Here is a 21,155-nt window from a genome sequence, read left to right on the forward strand (position 1 = left end):
CATTGTGTGTGAAAGACATAGACATTTTAGATTAATGTAGAAATACCAATCTACCGCTTAAGAAGCCGGAATGTGGGTTAGTATGTAGAATAAGTATTTTATATTCCATAGCTATTTAAAAATTTGGTCCAGTTAGACATAGCTGCATTTTCCTCCAAAATACATACAAAGGTCTGATTCATAGGATGACTCTACATAGGAAGATTTTTTCCTTTCTTATCAAATGCCTGTATTTGAGGGGATCTTTTAATGATCCCCTAGTGTTTCCAGTTTAAAGAAAAGAAGTAAGACTCAACGACTTAATGCTTTGGAGTAAAGTGACTAACTTCAGCTTTAAAAATAATTCTAAGAAAAGCCATTGCCATAAATCCTTATTTATAAAGCATCTATTTCTTTTATTTTGTATTGTTAAGAAAGGTCAGTTGTTTTTTAGCTTAAAAAAGTTTTCATTGGATTCCTATCTCTTTGCTTGAGGCTCTTTATCCTACTGTATAGTGAGGCAGAGCAGTGAAAAACCTAAATGCTATTTAATTGGTTCAATTTTCTACATATTTTTATGCTAAGCACAGGCCAGTATCTTGATGAGCCCACTGGTTGTGCCAGATGTTTACAGCTTCCCATTGCTTGCATTTTCTTACTTTTACAAAGCAAGCACGTCTATCAATCGCACAGATAAATTAGAAAGAAACATGTAGAGACATAACACATGGAAAAGAGTTTTCAGCGTGCTATGTAATTATTAACCTGATTTTTAGCATTGTAAGAAGCTGTGGATTGCAGATAGCATGGATGAAGTTACATGCTTTTATTCTGGGTATATTTTGCTTATGCAGACTCTATAGGTATGGTCGAACAATATAATTGAAGCTTTGTCAGCTCTGTATCCTAGCAACAGATAATACTGTTAGGTGACTGAATTGCTCCTGGTTGACAAGTAGGGAGTATTTTTGTGTTTATCATGTTTGCTAATGATGGGATCCTTTCCAAAAGTCCCGTCTTAATCTTAATTAGAGTTTATCGGCAAAGGTCTGTGTGGCGTTGTACAGACACTCATTTCCCAACAAAATGTGCAAGTGAAAAATTTGGCAGAATGGGGAGATGCTTGAGGCTACTGCTTCTAGCAAGGGGAGCACGGAATTTCTAAAATATAATCAGGTCTGAACTGTGACTTTATTCTTTATTACTGAAACTTATAGGATACTTGATTGCAGTTTTGACACCAATTATGAGGGGGAGAATGTACGAGCTTCCTGCTAGGCACCATCTCTGTTTGTACAAGAACCTTGATCATAAATATTACTGAGAAGCACAAGTGAAGGGTTTTCCAGGAATGTCAAGGTCTTGGTAGTTTTGCCCTTTACAGAACCTTGAATGCATTTGTCCTTTGCTACAAAGGGAGTGGGGTGGGAGTTTGAAGACCTGGGAAACTGATTCTATTTGAAATCAAAAGAGACAGACCTTTCCATTTGGTGGGGCCCTGTCATCAGATAAAAACTCCACGTCTGTGAAATGTAAATATGATTTTTCTTTTTTTCTCTGGTAGTACACCATAATCTTTTCACAGTTGGGTTGTGTCCATCATTATCCATAGTTCTTATTACCAAGCTACAAACCCTCAAACTAATACACAAACAAGCTTTTCCAAAACCAAAAACAATTCACAGATTTACTGAGTTCCTCGCGGCTTAAACAAATCCAAGAATGCTAAGAATCTTCCTCCTCTATTGGTCATGTTTACTGCCTCATCCAGTATTTCCATATTCTTTACATTTAAAAAGGAAAGGGAACACTCAAAGCAATTTTCTGTTGTCAGTTTCTGAGTTCCAAAATGGATCTTCTCCACCAAATTGCCTAAATACTCTGATGAGTCAGTTCAGCATGAAGAGAAGTTATCTTTCATTGACACTCACTCTATACCAAACAAGTTGCCTAAAGTTCAATACATGCCCGTTGTGTCTTATTCTACTGGTATGAATTCTGGAGATGTTCTTAAAAACACAGCTCAAAATTCCTTCTAATAGCCTTTGATTTGATCCATGAGGGACAGATAAAGCCTTGAAATCAGCAGAGAATTAAAGTTCTCTATGGGATCGCCAGTGTAGAAAAGATGGCTGGCCAGCCCTTTGGGGCATGTAGAATCTTGAAACGCCTTTATATATCTGTTTCAACTTGCAAACTAATCAGGAAGCTGGTAAAATATTACTTTAAATGAGCACTAACAACAGCTTAGTATTAGTGAGTTAGTATGTGAAGTGCTTCAAATTGTACCTTTACATGTGGTGTTATTCCAAGGGTTCAGCATTTTAAGGACTCACCTTAGAATCTGGGATCACCTACACATCACAAGCTGTGGAGGTTTTTTCTCCAGTCTGTAGCTCATCCTTCCCCAGCTCTGCACAATCTCTCTGCTGTCTTCCCAACACTATTTTATAAAGTGAACCACGGGTGGTCTTTCTGCTTCAGGGAACAACAGATGGCACTGCGACATAGACCGCCTGATGTTTCCTGTGGAATGGGAGTCAACATCCATTAAAATCCATTAGCCCAATACCTTCCCTTCACTGAATTCTCCTCTTTGCAGTATGACCTTCTAACCTCATGGCAACACAGTAAAATGGGAATCAGCTCAAGTCAACTCATTGCTTCCTTGTGAAAAGTCATTGAGAAAGTTCATGCAAAGCCCTTAGTACACCACGGAGCCATAACACATAGTGACTGCTGAATGAGTGGGCAACAATTATTCCTCTTAGAAGGTTGTTCACAAGAAGATCTTGATAATGTAAAGGTGATCTCTAGCTTATATCTGCCGTTTTCTGTGCCCGTGTAAAGAACTTTCCAAGATGCTACATCAACTGTCAAGTTAAGATTAGAACTAGACTGTCTCACCCACCAATTTCTCTTTCCAACTCTGCTTGGCATTGAGTACAAATAAATTTTCAGTAATTTCACATACCCAGTGTGCTACATTGTCTGCCAAGACTTCCATAGAACAGGGACATTCTTTCCTGCGTGATGCTGAAAAGAAAATAGTAAAAAGGTTTAGCAATTGAGCAAATATTAAATTGTCATACATGTACTTTGTACCTTAATGTAATACTTTTTGCATTCATATAAACATGTCATTAGTACAAACTAGTTTATTGAAATTTTTCTTGGTTTAAATCTGAGGAAACTAAGTGTGCTTCTTTCTATAAAAGCCCAAGAACATCTATTTAAGACTTCTAAACTTCCATCTGTATAGAGATATAACAGGGCTGTTAGCTCTTCCCTAGAGCCAGGTGCTCATGATTAGACTTCCAACACTACGGGCAGAATATACTTCTTTTTCTTTGTAAGTAGCCTGTCTCAGGTATTTCATTAAGGAAACAGCACTGGTAACAGGCAGAAACCTGAAGCTACCAAGTAAGTAATAAATAGCGCTAGCAATTTTCAGTGGGTGAAAGAATCCAAAATGTACTCCAATGAGAAGAGAATGCTTGCCAATAGTCTCCTTCGCTGGTGCATTGCTTGACTGGGGTCCCTTAACGTAACTTTGTGTGATTCTGTGGTTGGGATGTTATTGGCTCTACTTCAGCTCCAAGGTGTGAGTCAGAGGCTTCAGCGAATGTCTAAGGTCTTTAGGACTAAGACGGAGGCCCAGTGATATGGCACTGAGTCAGCTGGAGTGTATCTTCAAAGAATTATGAGACCCCGTAACAATCTCTCTCCGACTTCCTGTTTGGAAATGCAAACACATCTTCTTACTCATGTTTTAATATTAGTCCCAGGGGCTTCCCAAGAGCCAGGCACTCCATGATTAGCATTCCAACACTATGGGCAGGATATACTTCTGTTTCTTTATAAGTAGCCTGCCCCAGGTATTTCATTAAAGAAACAACACAGATTTACACAACTGAAAGCTGGGAAAAGAGAAAGCTTCATCTTCTTGCTTATTTTCCTATGCTTTCTTTCATGGAAAGACCTTATAAAGGTCACACAAATAACTCTCACTAAGGGAAGAAATGCGTAGGTTTTGTGTTCTTAGAAGATCTATCTTAGTGAAGACATGAGACTATAATTTTGTACAGAGTTTTAAAGGTACAATACACATACCACAAAAATTGCTCTCTTGACCATTTTAGTCATCATGAACATGGCTTTATACAGCTATCCAACTCTAGAAATTTCTATTCTGTAAAGGTGAACCTCCATTCCTTCTAAACACTGACTTTCATTCCCTGCTTTCTTCTTACAGGAAAAATCAGGCAGTGTTTGTCTTTGGGGAATAGCTTCTTTCAGTTAGCACATTGTCCTCACAATTCATCACACTTTAGAATTTCCCTTATTTTTAAGTTAAAAATATTCTATCGTCCATTATGACACTTTTGCCTTATCCATTCATCTGTTGGTGGGTATTTAAGTTCTCTTCATGTTTGAGCTGTTGTGACAGGTTATTATGCTACGGGGTGTGTATTCATGTGTATGCAAGTGGCTCCTCAAGATCATGCCTTTAGCACTTGGGGGATATCTATAAGTGCATTCTAAATTACAGGCAATTACATTTTCAATTTTTAAAAATCCCAACCTTGTTTAATTTTATATTACTTCCAATTCTACAGGTGTCCCGACATCCTAACCAAAGCTTGTTATTTGCTATGGTTTTAAATGATAGTTGCGCTCCTGTTCTAAAAACCAAAGGTAATACTGTGTGTTTACACTGAACATTAGGTTAAATATTTAAAGGACTTAACATTCTTATGCCTCTCATTTGCTTCAGAGCGAGCGCAGCAACGGCACTGCATGCCGATGCGACCCTGAATTGGCAGCATCTGCTAAGTCTAAAGCAATTAAGCAGGAAACTGGTCCGCCTGCCTCTTTGAGCCTTCACTGATTGCTAGAAACTAATTCCAGGTCGAATTGGTCAAGATAGAGTCCACAGGAATAGGTAGCTTCTGTCTTCTTTTTGGAAGTGAGTTAGCTGCTTTCTTGGAACACAGATGCCTTTGCTCACCGTTTTACTGCTTCACCATTTCTCTTTTTTTTTCTTTTCTTTTTTGTTTTTATTTATTTATTTACTTACTTATTTGGTTTTTTTTTGTTTGTTTGTTTGTTTTTCCAAGACAGGGTTTCACTGTAGCTTTGCAGCTTGTCCTGGAATTCACTCTTGTAGACCAGGCTGGCCTTGAACTCACAGAGATCTGCCCACCTCTGCCTCTCAAGTGCTGGGATTCAAGGTGTGCGCCACCACCACCCAGGTGCTTTGACTTTTCTGATGACTTTTCTTTTCTCTTGGATTTGGCATAGCAGTGAGATATTTGAATAATGACTCCAATTATACCTAATTAGATGTGTTTTTCTATCATCTTTACATTTTTTTCAAAGTCATAGCTGCCTCATAGATACACTCACCTAGAAGCTTTTCCAGGATCTCAAACTTTGCCTTTTCAAAATATAATGTATTATGTGCACACATGTAAGCCCTCTTCCTCTCCCCTCTCTAGCAATCTCTGTGTCTCTGTCTCTCTCTCCATCCCCCTTTCTTGTTCTCCTCCCATCTCTGGTCCACAATGGGATAATGAAGTTAAGAAGACCAAGGTCCAAGCCAGGATTGTGCCACTGGCCACACACACACACACACACACACACACACACACACGTGTCTTGGAAGTTAACATTTTTAAGCTTCCATTTCCTCCACCCTAGGAGGGAACTGTGACCTCATAGAGTCATTGGCAGTTTTAAAACAAATGAAGTACATCAACTTCGTTTCACCTCCAGCCCAAAGAACGCTTCGGACCTGTACGAGTTTCTGTTGTTGTCATTGTCTTCATGGTATGGATGTAATTACAATCTAAGGTGTTACTAGTGCAGCTTCCTGTCAAGGCAGGGCCGCAACTGCAGTCCCCATCTGTACCAAAGGTCCTTAGGCTTGGTGTCATCTCAAAACTTCCTTTCTTTTTCTTCTGAGAACAACATCACTCCGGCCCTGTCTCTCCTGTGTCTCTTCAATGTGACTCTGTTATCCTCATCATTTATATTTATGCCCCCTGAACTAGTACAATAACCTCTGAAGAGCTTGGTGTAGCATATCCCTGCCTATAAATTTTTCTCAAGATTACACAGAGGGGAAAACATATCTGTTAATAATACATTTACTCGTTAAAATAAATGTGTATCTCTGCCCAGCATGAGCCAGATATAATTGCATTCCCCTTATACTTAAGGGGTTTCCACCTTGATCCAAGGCTTTTATGAGGAACCCTGACAAAAGCTATAACCCTCACCATGGCGAACCTCAAGCTAACAGTAGGATATCAACCAGCACACTGAAAGTGTAGAGCTTTCTAGTCTTCATAGAAAGAATACAGACAGGCTGGTTCCAGGACCCAAGAGCTCCAAACCCATACCTTCTCCCTCAGACACTCAACTTAAGGTTTGTTTCAAAGTCAGGTCCTCCCCTAATTCTGTACTTGTTCACATATTCATTCCACATCCACTAGTGACAAATCTGCCTGTTCCTACTCACACAGACACTAGATAATTCTCTGCTACTTATGCCAGATCTAGTGAAATGTTACTTTGGATGGCTTGCCTGATTCCACAAGGAAGAGTCAGCTATAGTGTGATATACACTTTGATTTATTTGTTGGCGTATGTGTATTCTGATTGTACGTTGTGCATATGGTCCGCAGCCCAGTCTGACGCACAGCAGAGACTTCACAACGCTGAATAAGGGATGAATGAATGAGTTCAAGAATTTAATCCTAAACAACTTCCTTGTCAAATCTACACAGTATGTATTCAGCCTAATGCAGTCTTTCAAAGTGAGGCTCTCTGAGTAAACCACGAAATGGAAACAAGTAGTAGCAACGACAGAATATGAAACATCCCAGGTACACCTGAAAATGCACACGTGTACGACAAGTATCAGTTGCTTAATCTTTGCTGCCTGGGGGGGGGGGCAGTCTCCTACACCACAGGACTCAAAGGGAAATCCACCATTTCAAGTATTATGATTGTGATTGTGTATCTGAGGGGCTACAATGTATTGTGTATTGTGACTGTGTATCTGAGGGGCTAAGGAAAGACACCCACTCTCTTGATGATTTCCATCAGACATTTCCTTTAATCTTCTTTTGTATTCTGAGTCTGTGTTCTATATTCTCTTCTCATATCTCTATCCAGAAATGTCCCTTCTGTCTCTCTTGATGCTTTCCTTTTAACTCTCTTAGTGTTTTCACCCCAGTTCTCTCATTCTTGATGTTTTCCTTCTCATTCTCTCTTTATTTGTTTTTATTCTCCTCCTTCTTTATTTTTCCTCGATAGCTGCATACCCCAATAAAAATCTGTCAGGCAATAGAGATTACAATGTGGTTGCATTCTGCTTTTTGAGTGAATGATTGCAATGAACACAAGTAAAGACAGCATGTTTTCTGCTTCTTTTACATGATTAAACATTTTACATATTACAAGTGGGAAACTAAATATCCCAAGAATCTACGTTCATACAAAGCAATTTGTTATAGATTAACAGTGTAGACAAGTAAGGTATTCTTTTACTGATAGACTGTGTTACAAAGAAAGGACCAATCACTTTCTTACTTATCTTGAAAAGTAATCTTATAGGTAATCTTATAAGGAATCTTAAAGGAATCACAAACCTAAACTTTTATATATGAAAAACAATCAGTCATCTTAAATCTTTAGGGTATATATCCACTCATCAATAGTTTTGTTGTTGTTGTTGTAACCAGGAAGCTGAGGGCAGACATGAGTACAAGAAATTGATCATCACCTTTGGTTATAAACCAATCATAGCAAGCAAGGCTAGTCAGCTACTAATAATTGGGCTGCTTTGTTCCCCACCCTTAAAGAGTTCCTCGCTCAGCTATGGGCCTTTCTAAAACTTCAGATTGTCTTCTTGGGTTTCTCACCTCAAAGCTGTTTAACAGAAACATCTTAGTCAAACCTTGAGTTATTTTCAGAGCTTTGTTTCAGCTGTGATGCTCTCTGACATCTGTGAACCCACCTTCCTACATTAAGATTAGAAGAATTTAAACTAGCTGGGATGACTGGGACTCAATTGTTTCTCTTAATCCTTAGCCTAAGTCACAGTCTATATGGTTCTTTAATAGAAATTCACGTGTTCTAGCTGTGTGATAAATGCTTTTTTTTTTTTTTTTAATCATCAAAACTCTATTTCGCTGCTCTTGCAGAAGTCTCAAACTGGAGCAGTTTTGTTCTGAGCTGCTGCCTTGGACTTCCAGCCCCATATTTGTGCTTTCCATAGACCTTTATTTGCCACCTATTCTCTGTGACTCTTCCCTTTTGTTTAATAGTCACCATCAAACGTTTGTTTCAAGGTGAAATCATTTTTCCTTATAATTTTACGATACCATGTTGGCTTTAATTATATTAAACCATTTACTTATCATTATCGTTAAAAAAAACAAAGCAAAAAACTATTTAAACTAACATTCTTATTATCAATTAGACAGTACGGCTTAGGAAGAAATCATTTTCGTAATAATCCACAGTAAAAACATCAAAACATCAGGCAGAACAGGATATTTCTGAGAGTGACCATACTACATTAAGGGCCATGGGGATCTCCTCACATTGTGCCAGATACCAGAGGAAGATGGGAGAGGCATGCATGTCAAGGCATCGCAACAGCAAAAGTCACTCTGGCGTCTGTGGGCTTAGGGCCTTGCCTATCCAAGTTGTTGTATACAGCAGGATTTTGTTTCCTGGTGGGCCAATCCGGAAGACGATGGTCATCTGCTGCTACTCTGACACAGCCACCGGCACTTAGTAATGTAGATAATCATATCTTTGTTGTATTTTTTTGCACATAATATTTTTCATTTTGACTTTATTTATTGGGTGTTTTGGCTAAACACTGTGCAGAGGTATGCCATCATCTTGCTGTGTAGCTAACTATAGTGACCATGATCTACTTTGAGTAGAGGCAGTCTCCTAGGAACTGATATGAGACCTGTCTTTCCTTTCATGACTGGCAATCAGAGCTGGGTTAACCAAGAATGTGAATACCATACTTGAAATCTAGTGCTTCTGTGACCATGCTGCGAAATAGACCCCAACTGGGGTTACTGATTTTTCCTTTTCCGCCCTTACTCCATAGACTAGCTTAATAAAATGCATTCCAGAGGAGAGATAAGACACCGTGATTAACATGTCTACCACCATGAGGAGTAAGATGTGTGTATATCAGAACAGGCAGAGCATCTAAATGCAGAGGTTCCCAGAGCAAGAATGGTCCTGGGGGAAACAGCACATCACAAGCTTCCAACTCTCTCTCATTCCCCAACATTGTAATTTTGTCTTCTGCGATCTGGAAAAAGAAATTTTTTTTTCAACAACAAAATAAATCTGTTTTATTTCGACTACAATAAACCTGTATGCTTTGAGAAATATTAGCATCAAAATGTGGTTGGGGCAGGCACGTGGTTGCCCTGTGGTATTTTGCTATCTTCACGTTTTAATTTAAAACCGGTCATAAATTAGAGGACTATAATCTTTCTTTTTTTTCTTCTTTTTCCACAGACACATACCCTCCTGGGTTGTGTTTTGTTTGCTTACCTTAAACCTTGGTTAATTGCCCGCCGTGTTTCTGAAGCGTCATCTTTAGTCTTCCGTGTGGCTCGGCCATGTCATATACTGTTCTTATCTTCACGAGATTTGTACAAGTTGTTTAAAAACCATGATCTCCGAGGCTGGAAAAAAATGAAGTGCACTTGAAATGACAGTTATGCTGAAAGATAAGCAGAGCAATGCAACCTATCAAAATGGGTACAATTTTTCTTAGTTAATGAGCACGATATACAGCGCTCCAGTACATACACACCGGGGGGCGCTTTGTAAAATATCAAGTACACCACATTATTGCAGACATAACTGTGTGGGATATGTATCTAGGCCTGAGAGTGGAGATAACAAAATATAAGTGCTTTGCCTGTCTAAACATGTTAAATAAATGAGTGCTCACTATCACAACCCAATACATTAGAAGATGGACTTGCATAGTTAATTTTTCTTTTTAATGCACTGCACGTGATCATTTGAAATGCAGAGCCGGAGTCTATCTCAGTGTTTGAAGACAAGGTTCCTTTCATTTAAACAAATCTTTATTGAAATAAGCTCTTTTGAAAAGAATCTTTGGTGTATCCTCTTTTGCAGGAAGTTCCATCAGGGTAAATGGCGATAAAGAAGGGACATGGCAGGGTATTGTATAAGATCACCCACCTGAGTAAAAAGGACATAGGTGGCCATAACAGAGGGAGGTTGGATTCCCTGCGATCACACTTTAAGCACCCTAGATTTCACAAACTGTTGGTTGCTTCCTCTGCGATTCGGGACATCTGTACTCACAGTGTTTAAGCACTGGGAAAGTGGAGAGGAAGACAGAGGGAGAGAAAACAGTCGCTTCTTCCATTAGCTAATGAAATAGTAACTTCAGAAGCGTGTCTGGAGTAAAGTTTTGCAACTGTGTCCCTCCCATGAGGGTTTCCAGGCATTCTATCAATGTCATACTGGGCTAAAGATTCAGGCAAGAGCCTGGAAGGCAGACCATTGGCAAAACTCGACAGATTCTATCCATATTTTCCCTAGTTTTCTCCTACTGTTAGTTCCTAAACATGTTGCTTCATTTCAGGAGAGCATTTGTCCACTGAGGCTGGCTGCGACACACAGCTGCAGTCCGATCAAACGCCTTTCTCTGTCAGTGTTTATGTGAACACCATGAGAAGAGGCTCTTGATGTCAGACTAACATGCAGCCGGCCCATGCCTTCCTTCTGTGTCAACTCTTTCTCCTCTTGTCTCTCTCTCCTCACAGGGGGCCAGCTTTGGTGCACCACTACGAAGGCCATCTCAGAGGGTGAAGAGCTCATTGCCTTTGTGGTAGATTTTGACTCGAGGCTACAAGCTGCCAGTCAGATGACTCTCACAGAAGGGATGTACCCGGCCCGCCTGCTGGACTCAATTCAGCTGCTTCCTCAGCAAGCTGCCATGGCTTCTATTTTGCCCACAGCTATTGTCAATAGTAAGTGCTGAGTGCTCTGGCCCAGCTTTGTGGGGGTGGTGGGTATTTACGGGAGAGACAAGCAACTGGGAGCAGACATTTTCTTCAGTTTGTGGCTAGAAGTGTGTGTATGTGTATGCACGTGTGTGTGTGTGTGTGTGTGTGTTTATAATGTGTTTGCTTCAAATGTAAATGCAGGGGGAAAAACATGACCTAGTATGTCAGATTGCATCCCTAAATGTCACCCACACTAAAAGCTGTCATTCTCTACCTGTTGAATAATACTCAACTGTCCTTAGCAATGACAAGCCCAGTGGCTTTCCTTAGTGATTCCCTAGTATCAGGTATTTGCATTTGTTAAGGGCCATGGAATTTAAAAATTTGAAAAAAGAAGAATATGAATTTGAAAATAATACTTTATTATATATACTACTAATAAAGAATATATAGTCTTAAGTTGATGTGAAGCTCTATTGTACAATTATTAATTATTCTATTTGAAAATAACAATATTAATTATTAGCTTCAAATAAACTGGTACAAGTACATAGAGCTTTTGTTTATACCTCATAACTTGAATGAAAGCCTAGTAGCCTGCACAAATCAAAATATTTGTTGGTTAAAAGAAAAGGAAAAAAAATAAATAAGCTTTTAATATTTTATAGAGAACTTTGAAATATACTGTCACAATGAACACTGAACTAGTTTGGATACACATAAAGGGGTACTTCATATGGTAGACAGTCAATGGTTAAAGGACTCTCGGGTCTGTTTTCTGAGATCTGCTTCTGCTGAGCTCTCTGTGGGAAACAAAAATGAGTAGCCATCCCACTCCAAAATCAACTGCAAGGAAAGAATGATACTAATGCTGGCAATAAAAATGCATCTAGTCTTCACATAATCTAGAAAATCTAATAGAAAAGAAATCTAGACAGCAATAATATCTTCACATTAGTGTAAAAATATGCAACCATAATTATAATGAAAGACATTCACAGGTGGTTCTGAAATCACTATGCATCCAATCAATAAGATGAGGACATTCAGTCCAATGAATTCTTATTTGATTTTTTTTTTTGTTTGGTTGGTTTTGGTTTTGTTTTTTGAGACAGGGTTTCTCTGTAACCTTGGAGCCTGTCCTGGAACACACTCTGTAGACCAGGATGGCCTCAAACTCACAAAGATCAGCCTGCCTCTGCCTTCCAAGTACTGGGATTAAAAGTGTGCACCACCACTGCCCGTCCTTACTTGATTATTTAATGGAATAGTTTTTATTATCTTTACTTTGATTCATATTGCATGGGCCATGAAACAATGTGACCAACTTGGACTTGAGACAAAATAATTTTATTACATGGATTTCAAATAAATTTACTCAATTATGATTCTGTAGTGTGTATTATTAATTGCATATACGAATATACCTGTTTACTTTTGGTAGCAAGGAAATATTTAATCTCAAATAACCTAATATAAACCTAGATATCATTTGTGTCCTGAAATCTATCAGTTGACATGACTCTGCTGAAGTATCCACCGTATTAACTATGCAGCCCATTGGACAGTGTAAATGTACTTAACTTGGGAACAATGGTTTAAATAATAAAAAGACATCAGTCCGTCATTTTGAAGTTGCTTATATCTTCCCTCCACTAGAATTTGATCCTTGGTTCTTTCTCATTTCTGACTCATGGTTCCACAGAGCTGTTTTCTTTGTCTGACCATCAGTGACACATTCATTGTTCACGAACGAGAAGCCTGGCTCTTTCTGAGGAGTTTCAGAACTCTCTTAAGACTTCCCCTTGTGTCCCTCTCAATTTATCTCAGGAATACCAAATTCCACAATCTAGCATGACCCTCTGTTCCCCAAAACCTTCTGGACAGCATTCAAAAGCCCTGTGTCTACAATACAGGGACCAGGCTGGATCAGCCTACAAAATACCTTTGCCTTCGCCTACAAGATTCTGGTCTATTGCAGCTACTCATTTCTGCTCCTCTGTGTCATCCAAACAGTATGGAAGTAGGTTTAAGGCTAGATTCCAATCTCAATGTAACCCTTTATACTAGTGGTTCTCAATCTATGGGTCGTGATCCCTTTCATAAGCCTCCTTCTCCAAAAATATTTATATTATGATTCATAACAATAGCAAAATTATGGTTATGAAGTAGCAAGATTGGGGGTCACCACACCATAAGGAACTGTATTAAGGGGTTGCAGCATGAGGAAGGTTGAGAACCGCTTCACATGTTGCGTACAAGGTAATCAACTGTGGTTTCCTCAGCTATCACTCCATGAGGAGGAAAAATACACATGTGAAGATATGTTCTGTGAAAGATGTAGAAATCACACATCACAGCCCAACTTCATAAACTCATTATGACCGAGGCTGTTATCCAAGCCTCATTGTTTTTCACTTAAATAATTGCGTCTGGCTCTTGCCACTCCCGAGTTTTCTTCCGCATTTACTACATTTAAAACCACCCTGCTCTTGTGTTAGGCCCTGTTTCTCCATCACTGAGACCAAATGAAAGCCTCTCCAAAGAGTCTGCAAGATGGTCCATATTCTGCCCTGCCCTTGTCTCAACAGTACCACACAGCTGCTGCGCCTCAGTCAGGTGCCCCCGGCTCCTGCGGCTTCCTCTGCACTGTGGTCCTTACCAGGATGACAGGAAATCTTATCTCCACTTGAATCAGTTCATTTCCTCCTCCACATCAGCGCTAAGGAGCAACAAAACCAGCCCTCTAACTGCCTGACTGGCTCCTACCTCTATCCCGTGCCCCACAAGCCCAGTGGGTAGCACTGCCTAAGCCCAGGTCATCTTTAAGGCTCTCCCAGCAGTATGCTATAAAGACATTGTCCACTGACTCCTACCAACTCAGATGTAAGCTCTTTAACTCTAAGTACCATCCTCCTGTTTGCTTTGCATCAAACCCAACAGAGATCGGAATGTAAGCTCTTTAGCCCTAGAAGTTTCAACCTCCTGTTTGTTTTACACCAAACCCAGCATAGAGTTTGGCATCTTGTAGGCACTCTGGAATTAATTCATTAAATCAACAAATCATGTCCAGAATGGACATTCAGGATATCTTATTCTAGCCACCACGTTCATACCTTTTAAGTAATCAGACAAACCAGTTCTCACTGCTGTGATAAATGTGTGTCTTTTTGTAAACCATAAGTATAAAATGAAATTATATTGGCATCTCCTATAGTATTACATACAGTCTGTGGGAAATTCAGCAATAGAGGGTACCATTTCTTTAAGAGCCTAGTCCTGATGTACCAAATACCCAAGATCATACTCACCAAAATCAGAAAGATGGAATTAAACATGACGTCACCCCCATTTCACCCCCCAGACTGCAGCTAACATGTTTCTGGTTTCGCTGCAGAGGACATCTTCCCTTGCAAATCCTGCGGCATCTGGTACCGGAGTGAGCGGAACCTGCAAGCCCATCTGATGTACTACTGCAGTGGGAGGCAAAGAGAAGCTGCTCCAGCGTCTGAAGAAAACGAAGACAACACTCATCAGATTGCCAGCCTGTGTCCCTTCCCACAATGCACCAAGAGTTTTTCCAATGCCCGAGCTCTAGAAATGCACCTGAACTCACACAGTGGTAAGGGCCTTTAATGTTTCTGTTGTTGTTTCAGAATACTCTACTCTTTCTACACATACATACATATATACATACACACACGCGCGCACACACACACACACACATATATATACCTAATTCTTATCTATTTATTATATATGTATATAGATGATAACTAGATAGATAGATAGATAGATAGATAGATAGATAGATAGATAGAAAAATAGATAGATAGATAGATAGATAGATAGATAGATAGATAGATGATAGGTAAGTAGATAGATGATAGAGAGATATATAAGTAGATAGATAGATAAGCAGATAGATAGATTGATAGATAATCAGATAGATAGATAGATAGATAGATAGATAGATAGATAGATAGATAGATAGAGGGGTAGATAGATTAAACAGATAGATGGATAGATAATTTTACTGGATCAAACAGTATTCCTGTCTACTGTTTAGATGCAGCATATTTTAACCAAAGGACTTGACTGTGACTTCAACATCTGCAGAGTTTTCAGCTGTGCTCCCAATCATTACAATCATTTTCCTCTTCAGCAGAACAGCGCCATTTCTACTCCCCGTGTCTGACACCACTCATTTTCACCGCTTTACGTACCAAGTGGCCTTTGGAAATTGACCATGGTGTTTTCCATGAGCCGTGGAAGAAATAGTAGGCACATTTCAAAAGAAGTTGCTATGAAATTGAAGCTGCTAGTTTATCACATAAAACTACTCTCAATTCCTTAAGAAAGATAGCAAGTTGGGAGTCATTCCAGCTATATTTGAATATATTAGCTTCCTCTCAGGGCATCCCCATTCTTACAATTTTAAAATGAATTTAAATATATTTAGATTTTTTTTCTTTTTTTTAATATTTTATTTTATTTGAGGCAGGGTCTTTCTACATAGCCCTGGCTGTCCTGGTACTCAATCTGTAGACCAGGCTGTCCTCAAACTCACAGGACTGAGAAGAGAAGCCAAGCCTGTTCTCATCATTTACGAACAAACAGAAGCAGGAGTTGTTCTACATGATGCTTGCCTCCACCATCAGTGGCAGGAACTAGTCAGTAACAGAGATTGGTCCACCAGCACGAATGCTGGTCCAAACTGACTTTATTAGCATGCCATTGTCTACCAGTCAAATATCAGTCCTAGACACAGATAGACCACATTCAGTAAAACCAACAAATAAATAGATTTAGATAAAAGATAAAAAATGAGTCAAGTGATTGCTAGTACAATGTTGTTTCTTTTTGCATGAAGGTGTTCAGTAGCTAGCAGTCACTCTAGTGAATATTCACTTCTTCCTATTATATAGCATAGTACTCTATGCTAAAAAAAATTACAAGCCTAAGCCTTAAGCATGACTCTATTGTTACACAGCTTGATTATTAAAATAATCTTGGGTTTTTTAGGTTGTTTATTGACCCATAAGGTAGAAGCACTGATAATTCTCCCCTTCTATACCATAACACTCACAAAGAGGCTTGGGAAATTATTATTACCGATGTCACTAAAATGTCAGTGCAAGGCTCTGAAGGATTTCTGTGTCTGTTGTGTGGACACCACAAGCTCACTAGGAAATGTTCCCATCACCAGGAAGCCAACAGGTGCGGTTCTCAGCTCTCCTACTTTGTGTGTCTTTGCAGGAGTAAAAATTGAAGAGTTCCTGCCCCCAGGGGCAAGTTTAAAATGCACGGTCTGTAGCTACACGGCTGACTCCGTGATCAACTTCCACCAACATCTCTTCTCCCATCTTACTCAAGCTGCCTTCAGATGCAACCACTGCCACTTCGGCTTCCAGACTCAGCGGGAGTTACTGCAACACCAGGACCTCCATGTCCCCGGTGGCAAACTTCCCAGAGAAGGCGACATGGAGCACTCTCCAAGTGGAACTGAAGACAGCTTACAGCCAGCCACAGACTTGTTGGCAAGAAGCGACCTCTCCCAGGGCCAAAAGGCCTTGCAGACTAAAGATGCAAGCTCAGACACCGAACTGGATAAGTGTGAGAAAAAGACTCAGCTCTTTCTCACCAACCAGAGACCGGAGATACAGCCTGCAGCGAACAAACAAAGCTTTTCTTACACAAAAATAAAGTCTGAGCCTTCCAGCCCAAGACTTGCTTCGTCTCCAGTACAACCCAACATCGGACCCTCTTTCCCGGTGGGACCTTTCCTATCTCAGTTTGCTTTCCCCCAAGACATCACGATGGTCCCTCAGGCTTCGGAGATCTTAGCCAAGATGTCGGAGCTGGTGCATCGGCGCCTAAGACATGGGAGTAGCAGCTATCCTCCCGTAATTTACAGCCCTTTGATGCCCAAAGGGGCTACATGCTTCGAGTGTAACATAACATTCAATAACTTGGATAACTACCTAGTTCATAAAAAACACTACTGCAGTAGCCGATGGCAGCAGATGGCCAAGTCCCCTGAGTTTCCGGCTGTTTCAGAGAAGATGCCAGAAGCTGTCAGTCCCAACACTGGCCAGGCTTCTATAAACCTTCTCAACCCAGCCGCTCATTCTTCAGAACCGGAAACGCCACTTCTTCAGACACCGTGCATCAACTCTTCCGCCGTCTTAGATCTGATTGGGCCAAACGGCAAAGGCCATGAGAAGGACTTTAACACTCCAGCCAAAAAGCTGTCCACCTCCAACAGCAGCGACGACAAAATGAATGGGAAGCCAGTTGATGTGAAAAATCCCAACGGCCCCTTAGTGGACGGGGAAAGTGACCCAAATAAGACGACCTGTGAAGCTTGTAACATCACCTTCAGCAGGCACGAAACATACATGGTCCACAAACAGTATTACTGTGCGACCCGCCATGACCCGCCGCTAAAGAGGTCCGCTTCCAACAAAGTGCCGGCCATGCAGAGAACCATGCGCACACGCAAGCGAAGAAAGATGTATGAGATGTGCCTACCTGAGCAGGAGCAAAGGCCGCCCCTGGTCCAGCAGAGATTTCTCGATGTAGGCAACCTCAGCAATCCTTGTAGCTCCTCTCAAGAGCCCACCGAAGGGCTAGGAGAATGCTACCACCCGAGATGCGACATCTTCCCAGGAATTGTCTCAAAGCACTTGGAAACTTCGTTGGCTATGAACAAATGTGTTCCGGTTCCCAAATGTGACACGACCCATTCCAGTGTCTCCTGCTTGGAAATGGACGTCCCCATAGATCTCAGCAAAAAGTGTTTATCGCAGTCGGAGCGGACGACCGCATCCCCCAAAAGGCTGCTAGACTACCACGAGTGCACAGTGTGCAAGATCAGCTTCAACAAAGTCGAGAACTACCTGGCCCACAAGCAGAATTTCTGCCCGGTCACTGCACATCAGCGTAACGACCTAAGTCAGCTTGATGGCAAGGTGTTTCCCAATCCAGAAAGCGAACGGAACAGCCCCGACGTCGGCTTTGAAAGAAACCTGGTCAGATGTGAGAAGAACGGGAATCCGAAGCAACCCTCTCCCAATGGAAACTTGTTCTCGTCCCATTTAGCAACTTTACAAGGTCTGAAAGTCTTCAGCGAAGCCGCGCAGCTCATCGCTACAAAAGAAGAGAACAAACATTTATTTCTTCCCCAATGCCTTTACCCTGGAGCAATAAAGAAGACGAAAGGAGCCGACCAGCTTTCTCCATACTATGGCATAAAGCCAAGCGATTATATCGCTGGTTCTCTCGTCATCCACAACACTGACGCAGAACAAAGCACAAACACAGAAAATGAGTCTCCGAAAGGCCAGGCCTCCTCGAACGGGTGCAGCGTGCCCAAGAAAGATTCTCTGCCGCTCTTGCCCAAAAACAGAGGCATGGTCATAGTGAACGGTGGACTGAAGCAAGACGAAAGGCCTCCGGCCAACCCGCAGCAAGAGAACATTTCCCAGAATGCCCAGCACGACGATGACCACAAATCCCCTTCGTGGGTCTCTGAAAACCCACTAGCTGCAAACGAGAATGTCTCGCCAGGAATTCCCTCGGCAGAAGAACAGTTGTCTAGCATAGCGAAAGGAGTGAATGGCTCCACCCAGGCTCCCGGCAGTGGGAAATACTGCCGGCTATGTGATATCCAGTTCAATAACCTTTCAAACTTTATAACTCACAAGAAGTTTTATTGCTCGTCACATGCAGCGGAACATGTCAAGTGAACTGAGTTAAAAAGGAAAGCAGTTACCTTTGGTACCAGTGTTTAGTATGTTCTTCTAAACAGTCCAGAAAACAAAGGCGCTGTGTGAATTACATCTGGCAATCAGGAGACATTCATTACGGCTGAGTTGAAGACTTAAGATGTAATTTCATTACAGACCATTAGTAAAGTGTATTATTGGTGCCATTTTCAAAAACAAAATTAATTTATTTTACCAGCAGTATTCATAGCTGTGGTTATGTTATTTTTTATTTAAAAACTTTATATTAAAGTCATTTGTAATGTTATTGTATAGTTATTGTGTAGCACATATGGTTTGCACTGTATAGTAGCTTTGAAAGAAAATAGTCACAAACAATACAGAAGAGCATTTTAGACATAGCTTCAAAAGCACTTGTGTACCCTGATTTTTTCCTTATATGCTGTTGCAGATATCCGTATATGCTAAAATATAACCTGCAAACCTGTTCTAAATACCCACGCTCTAAGTTCGCCTTAAGATTTCAATTCTTGGATAATCAGGCTCCATTTGCACTTTATATTTTAGCAAATACAGTCTCTTTGTCGCTAGGCTTCGCATTCGTATGTAGCCGTATATTTCTGTCCATTCTCTCAAACTTAAACACGTATGTTCATTGGAGATAGCATTTTCCTTTCTTGTATAGTACCTGTATTTTCTTTCGCTGATGCAGCCCTGTCTCGATTTTTAAACCTTCGCTGTTAAATGCAATACTTTATAAAGAATGAACAAAATTACTGGAAGCAGTATTGTAAGGAATGGAGTACTCTAATCGGTTTTCTCTTTCGAGAGGCACAGTCTAAATCGAAACCCTAAATTCAATGCTGCAAGTATGGATTTAATTCATATATAAGATCTATTTAATTATAAGAGTAGCAATACTGCACCTGGTGATCACAAAGATAACGTTCTACTTCTGATAGAAATAATTTCTCAACCAACGTTGTTACTATGCATGTACACGGATGGAATAAAATTCCAAATTGTTGGAGAAATTTGGTGTCCTGGGCTTTTTTCCCCCTTAAGCGCCAAGGGCAAATTATCCAGCCCTCAGTATGCTGCACTCTAAAGAGCAACACTTCATCAACTGTTATATGTTCATTCCTGCTGCCAGCTTTCAAAACCAGAAGCGAGGTTTTCATTCCTTCTGTTTAATCCAGCTGTTCTCAGTTATACTCAAGGCATACCAACCTAGAGCAATTGCCTTAACACAGTGGTTCTCAACCTTCCTAGTGCTGGGACCCTGTCATACAGTTCCTAGTAAGTACTCCCAGTCATAAAATTATTTTTGTGGTTACTTTATTACTTTAATTTTGCTACTGTTATAAGTCATAATGTAAGTAAGTGTCTATGTTTTTCGACGGTCTTATTTGGTGATGCCTATGAAAGGATAGTTTGACCACAAGGGGTCATGACCCAAGGTTGAGATCCATTGCCTTACCAGATTCTGATTTGACAGATTTTAGGATTCTGTAGTGGATTTAAATATTATAGAAAAGTCCAAACAAAAATAATAAAATAAAATAAGAACCACCTTTTCACCACTGTTACTCAGACTACTCAACTAATGCTTACAATCTGAACTGAGTTTAAAAAATATTCAACATATGTGTTCAATGTTGTAATTAAAACCAAAAAGTAAATCACTGTAGGAACTGTTAAGAACATTGAATCCTTTGCATTTTCCAGCATACTATAAGTTTCAGATTACAAGGATGCAAAGTCACAAAACTAATGAGAAAGAGGCAGAAACGTAGGACTTATTCTCATCTGCACATGCATCCACGTCATGCTGCAAGCACAGAGGTGATGGTTTTGAGTCCAGAGTCCATGTCTGATGTGGGACTTAGAGGAAAGGCAGTCTTTATAAAGGAGAACATTTCAGGGGTGTCAGCCTCCCCCAGCTGGAGCACTAGCGTTTGCCTGACCAGCTGTGGAGGTTTCCAGAGTCCGTGATGCCTTCAGAAACCACCGCCCTTCGAACTGTGACCATCCTGCCTAGTAGGGATGATACTTCAGATTGCCGTTCGCCACACAATCAAAAGCATCAGACAGCGCACCCCGACACTGTCTCCTTAGTGTTCCTTTATGACATACAGAAGGATAAAGCAGTGGAAAGTGTACCCCACACCGTGTACTCACAGTGCAGTTTTCTGGTTCTCTGTGCCTTGGGTGAATTCACGGCTCCCAGATGTGTGTTCTGTGCTAGCTCAAAATAATCCCAAAGAGAAGCATTTTCTCTGTTCTAGCCTGGAATGATCTCCACAACACAAACTTCTAACCATGAGACTAACCACTCGGAAGGAGCTCCTCCCACAACCCTATGCCACTAAAGACTCCAGGAAATAATTAGAATATTATTTAATCT

The 21,155-nt window shown here is 40.5% G+C and overlaps 1 protein-coding gene across 2 annotated transcripts in view; it reads left to right on the plus strand.

Moving 5' to 3' along the window:
* The window catches only part of Zfpm2 (zinc finger protein, FOG family member 2), a 410,323-nt gene extending 390,570 nt beyond the window's left edge, over positions 1–19,753 (plus strand). For both annotated transcript variants that reach the window (XM_057792581.1, XM_057792582.1), the window contains 3 exons: positions 10,836–11,042; positions 14,416–14,640; positions 16,278–19,753. In XM_057792581.1, coding sequence (XP_057648564.1) covers positions 10,836–11,042; positions 14,416–14,640; positions 16,278–18,769 — 2,924 coding nt within the window. In that variant the 3' untranslated portion in view covers positions 18,770–19,753. The remainder of the gene's footprint in view (positions 1–10,835; positions 11,043–14,415; positions 14,641–16,277) is intronic.
* The last annotated feature ends 1,402 nt before the right edge of the window (positions 19,754–21,155 follow it).

Source organism: Chionomys nivalis, chromosome 17, assembly GCF_950005125.1.
Source record: "Chionomys nivalis chromosome 17, mChiNiv1.1, whole genome shotgun sequence".
NCBI classification, from domain to species: Eukaryota; Metazoa; Chordata; class Mammalia; order Rodentia; family Cricetidae; genus Chionomys; species Chionomys nivalis.